At 41.8% G+C, this 11,061-nt stretch overlaps 1 protein-coding gene across 2 annotated transcripts; it reads left to right on the forward strand.

Annotated features, from left to right (window-relative positions):
• The first annotated feature begins 1,890 nt into the window (after positions 1-1,890).
• nr2f1a (nuclear receptor subfamily 2, group F, member 1a) lies at positions 1,891-10,321 on the forward strand. 2 transcript variants are annotated; one of them, XM_042422275.1, is made up of 3 exons: positions 1,891-3,228; positions 4,670-5,194; positions 9,096-10,321. In XM_042422275.1, the coding sequence occupies exons 1-3, from the start codon at positions 2,796-2,798 to the stop codon at positions 9,368-9,370; spliced, it is 1,233 nt and encodes a 410-aa protein (XP_042278209.1). In that variant the 5' UTR covers positions 1,891-2,795; the 3' UTR covers positions 9,371-10,321. The 2 variants fall into 2 exon arrangements, with proteins under 2 accessions (XP_042278209.1, XP_042278208.1); XM_042422274.1 differs by having other exon boundaries at positions 1,892-3,228; positions 4,667-5,194.
• The last annotated feature ends 740 nt before the right edge of the window (positions 10,322-11,061 follow it).

Below are 11,061 nucleotides of genomic sequence, written 5' to 3' on the forward strand. Positions count from 1 at the left end.
ATCTTAATGATACACTTACAGAAAAAATCTTTGTCCGATTTAATCTTATTGGTTTCACCTTTTCAAAGAGCTGGAGACATGGCCGGGGAGTTTCAGTGGAGTGTCCGAGACAGAGACGGGAGAGAGAGCTCTCTTGTTGAATACTTAAAAAACAACCCATCCCTCCTATGCGTTTCCAAAGGGGGCACTTGCATATTTACGCTCCATTATATCTGCTAATATCTCTGTGTGCTTAAAGATCTATGTAGCGACTTATATTTATTTATATTAAAAAGTAATTTAATGTATTATGATGGCTTATTCCTTTCCAACATGGTGTGTTGCCATGTTTTTGGAGATTATTTACGCACATCATTTTGACTTTGTGTTTCCATCACAATCCAATGCAATAAAAATTCTGATGTACTTTTGAGACTGTTTTTAGTTTGTTGTAGTGTAACTTCTATTTTTGTTGTTCTTTTTAAGTTTTTTTTCTCTCCGTTATATAACCGTAAAGTCAAAAGATTGTTCTTTTCAGAGAGTCAAAAAAGACAAGAGAAAATAGCCCGCATCACGAGGGCTTATTTGATTTTTAAAAATAAACTTTCTAGTTTTAAAAATGCATGTTTGATGACTTGTGCATGCATTAATATGAGGTTGTAATTGTACAATGTACGCTAGATGGCAGCGCGATCCAGACATTTTTGAGTTGGAGAGGTAGAAAGCCAGCAGAAACCCTCATACAAAAAAGCCGGAATCCCCATGCAAATTCCCAGCAACTTCACATGATTCTGAATTACTGTCATTATTAAGACATAATGTGACACCAGCTCAGTGATTGTGGAGACTATAGGACCTCGGTAATTAGAGCATATTGCTTATTGCTCCGTCTAGTTTTAGATATTTTCGGCCGTTGGCGCGGCATCCCATTTGTATAACACACTGTCTTTTATGCATCATTCTTCTCATTGGCATTTTCTTCCATTTATAAGCTCGTTTAAACTAAATTGTAAGTTTTAATCAGCGAGACTGTACCGATTACAGACGAGGATGTACCGCAATGCGCATGCCAAACACAAAACAACGTGTGGAAATGTAAATCCGCTCCAAACCAATAATGATATCAGTTAATTTTATAATAAAGATAGTAGTCCAAGATAAACCATTTTGAAACTTTGGGGAATTTCTGAGCCAGAGTCCCCCTTTCCCCGCTGCGCACAGATTTTGGTTTATTTGTCGTGCGTAAAAGCTTTGTCCCCCCTTGCCTTTACCCCGCTTTTTCTGCTATTCTATCCAGGGTTTCTTCCTCTTTTTGGTGACAATAGACGGCCCATACTAATCAGGTTTCAAAGTAAATAGCAGCGCGGGGCGAGCTCAATGTAAATTGTGCCTGTCAGAACCCCCCAGCCCCTCCAGTCGTAGATGGCAACACTGCAAAAAATATCCGTCCTCAGACATCAGTGAGTCCGGTAGTGAATGTGGAAATCTTGAATTTACCTAACAGGAGACTGGATCGTCCGTCGGACCGAGATGCTTCCACTTGTTTCCATATGCCGCACGACCCATTACTGTACATTTTATTACATCGACTTAATTTCTGTAGGAATCTCCCTGTATACTCTAATATGTTTCAATATACTGAAATATTAAAAACTGCGATTAGAAACAAGTGGAATTCTATAAACTGCATTGGCATTTTTCTCTTATGCATTTTCAGAAAAAAAAAAAAACATTTTAAGATTTGAACATGAGAGCCAATGTCTTATTGGAATGGACATTTTTTGCAGTGAGTGAACGGAGGGGGACTCTAACCAATGGAGAGAAAGAGAGGGCTTGGCTATAACCTTAGCCTCCCATTTTCTCTCTCTCCCTATCCCCCCCTCCCCTCCTCTCCTCCTCCTCTGTGCAGGGCTCTGGCCAGTCAGTCGCCTTTGATTATCAGTCTCCAGCAGCCCCTCTCTTGGCTCCTTGACATGAGCACCATATAAGGCGCAGCGATCTCCATAGAAACGTGTCAGTTTCAATAGTAGTGTCAAAGTTCACTATATACAGACATTCGCGCAGATCCCCCGTTTCGGAAACATTGCTCTGCTGGTCCTCCCGTTTAAGCGCATTCATTTTTGGGTCTCTCCTTCTTCTTGCATATTCTATTAGTTGTTGGTGTTTTTCCTCTTCTTTTTTTTAACCTTTTCTCTGCGTATCTCCATTCCTCCTGCTGGAGAGAGGTGAAACTATACATGGGCACTTCATTCGGCGACGCGGTTTTCTTTCGCTGCTGGGCGAGATGATGAGGTTTATTTAAGAATATAGATGTAAAAATCCAGCTCTTCAGTTTTTCCTCCCCTCCTATACGGCGAAGACGGGAGTGTAAAGGAGCAAGAGGAAGAAAAGAGAAAGGAATTTATCTCCGCAGCACTTTGGATCGCGTGTCTTTCCAGCAAAAGGTTTTTATACTCGTTCCTGCGTCCATGTGAATCGTTCCTGCCTTTCCTTTGTGGCTATTTTATATCAAACTGCAATTTGTTACGACTGGACTCGGGTTTTCCTACAAGATTAGGGATTCCTGAATGGCTGACTGCAATTTACCTTGGAACTGGCCTCCCGATACTTGCATATCCTGATCGGGTGCCTATTCAATCGCCCTCCTATATTTTGAATGTATTGATCGCGTTGTACTCCCCTTCTTACCCCATATGAGATTGCGTGCTCCGATTTGACTTTGCACTGCCCCGTCTTTTGAGAGCTCATTTTTCCTCCTCTGCGCTTCATAAACACCGGCGATCATTTCGCTTTATAGCACTTTCAGGGGCCGAGATATGGCAATGGTAGTTAGCGTCTGGCGAGATCCGCAGGAAGACGTGGCCGGAGGACCTCCGAGCGGCCCCAACCCAGCAGCGCAGCCGGCGAGGGAGCAGCAGCAGGCGGCGTCGGCGGCGCCGCACACTCCGCAGACCCCCAGCCAGCCGGGACCCCCGTCCACACCGGGGACCGCTGGGGACAAGGGGAGTCAAAATTCTGGACAGAGTCAGCAGCATATTGAATGTGTGGTTTGCGGAGACAAATCGAGCGGCAAACACTATGGCCAGTTCACCTGCGAGGGATGCAAAAGTTTCTTCAAGAGGAGTGTACGGAGGAACTTAACATACTCATGTCGTGCCAATAGGAACTGTCCCATTGACCAGCACCACCGAAATCAGTGCCAATACTGCCGGCTGAAGAAATGTTTAAAAGTGGGAATGCGGCGGGAAGGTGAATATATATTTTTAAAGCCATCTCATGATTACGCATCCTATAGCACACGAACAGGGCTGCCATGTTGCATTAAGGTCACAGACTATATGGCTTGGCATACTGCAGTCTCCATCCATGTTTTTGAGGGATGTTTGCATGAATGATTAGTCTTTCTGTCTATGTTAGAGAGGGGTAAAAGGCCAGTGCAGCCACAGCAGCTATGCTTGTGAATGCAGGTCGCCTGAACAAAGCGGCTCGTCAGGCTGACCCTTTTATTTTGTTTTCGTTGCAGTCTAAAACTGTACAACGACCAAGCAAAGGCAGCAGGTCCAGCAGGCCCAATTTACGTATAGGTTTTGGAGCATAAGAAGAGTTGTCTGTATCTGTGTGTGCTTGTCTGTGTGTATACATACACATAGACAGGCTCACACACATATGTGTGTGTTTGTATGTGTGTGTGAGAGTGTGTGTGTGAGTGTGTGTGTGTGTGTGTGTGTGTGTGTGTGTGTACAGTGTGCAAGGCTAATAGTCCCTTCCATAAGTATGTGCAGCGTACTAATTCATAATTTTACAGTAGGGTTTAAAATCTGTGTGAATGTGAAATGAACACACTACAAACCCACGTCTCCCTCTGGCTCCATATGCTGACTAGACAGCTCAGACACTGAATAATGCCGCTGAAGTTGTTCATGGCTCATTGTTGTGCCTGGTGCATTACAGGCCATCTAACTTTCCTTCCAATGTCAGGTGTTTTATTTCAATTTATGCAAACATCCCTCGTTTAATATCTGCTATTTACAGTACACACTGCAAGCTCACGTATAATGTTCCCTGGGTTACATTAATATTTTATTATTAATATTAAACAGTGGCTGAATTCCTTTTATTTCCGGCTGACCTTTTGATATTGCTAAAATGTGTAAATGTCATTATATTTAACATTAATTATCAGTCACATTTGTAATATGTTTGACCACAATTAATAATTATTAATATAAACAAAACCCCACATAAATATAATAGTAAAGTAATATAAGTAGGCTGCTGCATGCAATGTGCAATTACGCCTATAAATACTGATAATGGTGAATGTGATAAAATTTACTTTTTGATCAGAGAAAATGTGTGTGTATGCTGTGTAAAAGTGATTATTTTTGATTTTACACTCAGCTCATGTAGCCTGCATCCCTAAATACAAAAGCAAGCAGTATGAAGGTTGAGGGACAGTACATCTGTTTTGATGAGATTTTTATGTTGCCGATGAAATAATTTGCTGTGGAATATTATAATAGTCTGCTAAACAGCACACACGAGTCAATATGTTTTGAAAAGCGTGTGTGCCGTTTTACAGAGCAAAAACACACTAGCTGTAGCTTGCTTGACGCTTTTACCACTCGTGAACAATGTTTATCAGTCCTGGATGCACATTTCCTCTTTTTCTCTTTCTTTTTGTCAGCGGTTCAGCGAGGACGAATGCCTCCAACCCAGCCCAACCCAGGCCAGTACGCGCTGACGAACGGGGACCCTCTGAATGGCCATTGCTATCTGTCCGGATACATCTCGTTATTGCTGCGGGCCGAGCCTTACCCGACGTCCCGGTACGGGAGCCAGTGCATGCAGCCCAACAATATCATGGGCATCGAGAACATCTGCGAGCTGGCAGCTCGATTGCTCTTCAGCGCCGTGGAGTGGGCGAGAAACATCCCTTTCTTTCCCGACCTGCAGATCACCGACCAGGTGTCCCTTCTCAGGCTGACATGGAGCGAGTTGTTTGTGCTTAATGCGGCCCAGTGCTCCATGCCTCTGCATGTGGCCCCTCTGCTCGCCGCGGCGGGCCTCCACGCCTCCCCGATGTCCGCGGACCGCGTCGTGGCTTTCATGGATCACATCCGGATCTTCCAGGAGCAAGTGGAGAAGCTTAAGACCCTGCATGTAGACTCGGCAGAGTACAGCTGCCTCAAGGCCATCGTGCTTTTTACATCAGGTGGGTGTCCAACATGTCACATAGGAACATGTCTCTAATCAAATGAGGCCTAGTTGTAGTCATGTTATTGGGAGCGAGGCTCGCAGGGTGAAGCAGTGTGGCATCAAGAATATGGCTGTCAAGTATAGTCTGGTCACAAATCTGAGTTTACGAGATGTTTGTGTTGTCGATGGAATAGCTATTTTGTCAACAGCTTGCTACATATCCACTTACATGCATTCCCATGTCAGTTGTAGCCGCAGCATAAGACGTGTAAACAAATCCAGATTGAGAGAGCGCATCAAGTTTTTAAGTGTAATAAGCTTCCGCAGTTCAGTGCTTTAAAATATGAGATAATTGAGGTCACCATACATGTGTATATTTAATAATTGTCAGTTAAAAACTTTTTTTGAACACGTTTTAGCCGAGACTGAGATTGTAGGATCGCGTCCATAAATTTTAGAACAGGTGTCAAATAATTGAGCGTAAAGATAAAATAGTCTATCACTGGGAGATATATGACAGCTGACGCATTTATGAGTGTTGGTGCATGCTTTTATCCTTGTTTTGCGTGCACAAACACATGTCTTGGGGGGCAGGAAATAATCCTTAGCAGACTGAGATCAAAAAAGCTGATGGAAGTTGACTCATATGTCAGTGCATTGCTTCTGTAGGACACAGAGCAGCACTTCTGTATGGATTGTTTGTAGATTAATCTTAGCTGACCTATTAATTTTCTTACTTATTGAGGATAGTTTCTCTTGTCGCACATGCTTTGAAAAGTCATCAGCAGCAATTTTCAAAAGTAACCTACATTGTTGATAGCTTAATTGATGGCTGACTGGGGCAAGGTCCTAAAGGTCCTCATTTACTCTCGGTGCGTAATTTAGATGCTATTTTGGAGTTGGTTGTGTACGCTTGGTGCCATTAGGCCTGTTATGTCAAGGGAGTCTGTTGATGGGAAGGAATAGGAAAGTTTAAACTCACATACAGGCCGCAAACTACTTCTGAACTTACCTCAAAGTTTTTACCTCAATGTCTCATAAATTGACCCATTACAAAATTCTGCAACAATGTTGTACAGATTCTATAATTGGTCACGTTTATGATAAAATATTCAGTATTACTGTGGTTTTCAGATTTGGATTTATATTTCAATAATTCTCACTTTCAATGTCCCTAGAAAGCGTCATAACTCCATTTTATACTGAGAGTGAATACACTTACACTTGTAGCATATTTGAATAATTATTGTTTATTATTTATTTAGCGTCACAGGGATTTACAAATGCATACATACATTACCTTACTGTTTATATATTATATAATATTATATTATAGTATAATACATTATATTATATTATCGCTAAATTCTGCCATACAATATTTTAATGTCACATAGTGTGTATTAAGTCATATTAAGCTTTATTGAATTGGGATCTAAATTATCTAAACTCTGAGTGTTCAGCAAACTTGTATTCCAAGCTACTAAAACCACCTCCAACATTCAGTTTTCCTTTTTCTGGCGGATACAACATTCCCACATAGGTTTTCCTACTGTTGGAGGACTTTCTAGTTTTTTTTTATATTTTTAGTTGCAGGAGCCATAATGACTACTTTTCACTTTTGGGGTTTGGCAACAAGGCTAATTTGACACGCCAAATGTTGAAGGCATACTGAGAGGTAAATGTATGTTTTAAAACGAATAAATACGTATTTTGACTCAGTTGCCGCACTACAGTAATGTGACTGCTTGTGAGATTCGCTTTATTTACTAATAGCCTGCACATGCTGTAATGTAATCGTGTGCACTGACATATTTGACCATATTTTTTTCCTATTGCACGACGTTGCAGTAATTCACCCCAGATCACCCAGAGAAACTTCATACACACATTAACATCCTCCATGTTTTCTAACAGATCATTTAGGTGGCTTGATAGGCTACAACTGGTGTTGGCTATAACAAGTCATGTGGCACTTTGCCAAGACCAGCGTGGATTGTTTGCCTTTAATAACATCAGTCTTGTCAGTATTTGATGCATAAATAATAGTGGCCAGGCTAATCATTGTCTTACATTAACTCCTTATTCTATTCGCATGTGCACATTGCAGTATGTGTCTTTACTAACCGACCACAGAAATAGTCGTTTGCGAATCTGGAAGCTATCTGCTCCCATGTCCCAGTCTATTGAGGTAGTGGGGTGCAGGGCTGCAAGCAGGCCTTATGGAGGACTATGGCGTTTCTTTGACCAGCTTTCTCTTGACGCATAGCCTACATTCAACTGCACCCTATTCCCTGCAATGCGTTAAACTCCACAAATCGCTCTATTGCAACATTTAGGTCAACTATTATACTTTACAAGAATTTTTTTTCCTAATTTAATAAATTTCAAACTTATTGGCAGCTTTAGATTTTAAAAGGGACAGTCAGCGTTAATACAAAGGGATTTGCATACATGGGGCTTTGACCGGCCGGACTAAGGTCACAGTAAATCACCCCGAGATCTCAGCGTTGCCCCCGGGTTCATAAGGTTATTGTGTCTGGCCATAGTGAGTTATAGCACTGAGAAATCACGAATAGGCTTAAAAGCCTCCGTCCGGTGTTTAATGTATTAGTGCTTGAGAACTGAAGCTATCTTTCTTGTGTAGTTTCTACAAAAGCACTGTTCAATACAGAATCTGTTAAAGACAGCCTAGACTCCATGTGGGACCATATACGCCAGCGGTTATGCTGCTTGCGTTTACAGCAGTTTATAAGCAGTAGAACAGGCATGCTTGGGTTGTGTGAAAGACAATTTTCTTTATAACAGGCTAAAACATCGTAAGACACCAACAAGGCTTGTGCTTTTGTCTACAGGGAAGCGTCACTGCACAAGGCTGCATAATCCACCAGTCAGCACCAAAACACATGTTCCGCCTGCGTCGCTGCACTGGCTCATTTTCTGACATTTTATGTCGTTTCTGCGTGACTATTGACTTCACCTCCCCTAATAAATTTGATTGCTTCCAGCGGCCTGTCCTATAGGCTCCATCAAAAAACAGGCCAAGAGTGGTCTATGGAGAGAAGAGCGGCGAAATGACTTAACAGCTTACTGCAGAGTAATTAGGTCACATTACATCCAGTGTAATTTCAGATTCATCAGTGCCGTTTGTGTTTCCTTATACTTGAATCCCCATAGTCCAGACATCAAGAGCAGCGGCCTTTAGGCCTATACCTCATACCCCACCTTTCGCCTTTACCCCATTCTCCCATCCATTCTTACTCTGCACGCGTGTAACACCGATTTTCATGACATTTAACTCTAATATTCTTGTTGATTGTTGTAGGAGCAGGCAGAGATATCCTCCACTGAGTTGTGCACCCCCTTCTCCAGCAGCAAGCCCCTTGTTTATTCTGTATGACAGTCCCACTCGCTCAGTGTGATGTAGCATGTTTGGGCAGTGTGTTTGTTCATTCCACTTTGTCAATAACACGTAAAGGGTGATGTTGAATGATAATCAGAGTGCTTTTGCAGGACGTAAATTGGGTTTGGCAAGATGTGCACTTGCCAAAGCTAAGCCCACGTGAGGCTAAAATTGATCATGTGATTTAATATTTTGTACAGAAAATATGAAGCGAATTTGTCAGCAGTGTAAATTGAATTCTTTACCATTAGAAGTATTTATAACGATAATGTAAAATTTGTATTTATTGTCATTGTCTGTGCTCCTCTGCAAGGCTTGGTGACCTGGGAGGCAAATTTATTTAGATAATGTAATATTTATTACATATTTAAGTGTTAATTGTTTCACTTGATCGAAATGCGAAAGTTTAAAAGCAAATTATATCAGATTCAGAGACATTTCCACAGCATGTTGTACCTCAGGGTTTAGAGATGTTGCCAATCTAACCACAGTTATTTTGGTGTGTGTTTCGCAGACGCTTGCGGCCTCTCGGACGCTGCTCACATCGAGAGCCTACAGGAGAAATCCCAATGCGCCCTGGAGGAGTATGTGAGGAGCCAGTACCCGAACCAGCCCAGCCGCTTTGGGAAGCTCCTGCTGCGGCTGCCCTCTCTGCGCACCGTCTCCTCGTCGGTAATCGAGCAGCTGTTCTTCGTCCGCTTGGTAGGTAAAACTCCTATTGAAACCCTCATCAGGGATATGCTATTATCCGGGAGCAGCTTCAACTGGCCTTACATGTCCATCCAATGATCCTTATATGAAAGTGGAAAAAAGAGAGGAAAAAAAGGACCAAAATTCAGCACCCCTCACCCCATCCTCCTTCAAGAAGACTATATATAGGACCTTTTCTGAGAAACTTGGAAGACATTACTTTTTTTCTGTCTTCTGGGACTGAGATGGAATACATTATGTACAGAAAAATATTGGAACTGGACTTTACACCTGTGTAAATCCACCCTCATCTTCAAGAACAATACTCTTCATTTTGTAAAATACTAGTCTTTATTTTCCTTTTTTGTAAAAAATACAAATAAAATGAAAAACATCATATGCGCAGTAAGAAAAAAAGAATCAAGACTTAGCGGGAAAATAATGTTTCCAAGCAATTATAAGAATTGTCCTGTGTCTATGTACCTCTCTGTTTTGTATTTTTTCTGGTTCTAAACCAGGGTTTCTGTGATTCTATACTAATAATTTTTTGATATAACCTTTTGCTTCTTATAATGAGTGCGATATATGTTGTCGAAGCTATGTTCTCCAAGAATTAAAATTGAAGTGAGAATTTAAAAACAGAAAAATAAAGAAATTTAGACAAATAAGAAACAGTCTAATCGCTATGACAATATCACCACTGATGGTTGAACTTTTTTCCCAATTGATACGATGGACCTGCAACAGCAGCAAACTGACCTCCAGGACATTTTTACTGAGAGGACGTCTGGGGCGCCTTTTCCCCGGGCCATGAGTGCGTGTGGAGTCGATCATCAGTCAAAGAGGAGAGACATGAAAATCAAAAGCACTTTTAATATATCATTTCAAATACATTTTGTTTGTTTCGTCTTGAAAATTTTCATTGTTTCTTGAATTTTATTGGTTGTTGCCTTCAATTTGCTTACTCCATGATGCAGCTTTTTGCAGAAGGGTCGGTTGATGAAGTTGTGTGATGGTGACTGTACTATTAAAAAAAGAAATAGGCAACGATGTCTCATTCTCAAGCCTTTTCCTGGAAGCAAATGTCAAGATTCTCGGGCTTATTTTAAACCATCTGAGGGAATCTGTTGCCTGTGCGCTCATTGGTTTCTATATAAGAAAAGTGCAGCCTGCAGTCAGCCAGTCAGTATCCTGCACTGCCTTAAACTGAAACATATAATTCTGAATACACTGTTTGCCTCCATTACACGTACCAGTGAAAACGAGGTGATACACGGGATTACGTGTGGTAATTACACAATGGGTGCATACCTTACATTTTAACAGACCCACTGACATAACTGGCTGTGTGCACACAAAGGAGGGGAGACTGTACGTGAGGAACTACAGCAGTGAGCTCTCTGCCAGCCTGTGAGCGCATTAATGTTTAATATTTTTCCCAGACAGCAAGGAAAGCCTGCGCACCACACAGAGCCACCTCTATCCTACCTCCTGTGGCTTAATCAAGGTGATTCTCCACAAACCAAACAATATTCCCCCTCTCTGTCGTTTTTAAAAACTCTGCCTTGATAGTGCATGCCTCAATATTGATGTGGGCGTCATTTGGCAAAAGGGTTAGGCCCCGCTGCAAAGCTGCTGTGATATGCGTGATCAATCTGGAAAATGTATTTTACAGCATGTAAGCCAGTCGATAGGAACACCGAGTGTGATGCATTGTGTGGGAATAGAGAAGAGGAAGGAGAGGGAGGGAGAGAAAGAAAGAAAGGGAGAGAGGGGGGAGAGAGACTATG

This window comes from Thunnus maccoyii, chromosome 9 (genome assembly GCF_910596095.1).
Source record: "Thunnus maccoyii chromosome 9, fThuMac1.1, whole genome shotgun sequence".
Taxonomy (NCBI): Eukaryota; Metazoa; Chordata; class Actinopteri; order Scombriformes; family Scombridae; genus Thunnus; species Thunnus maccoyii.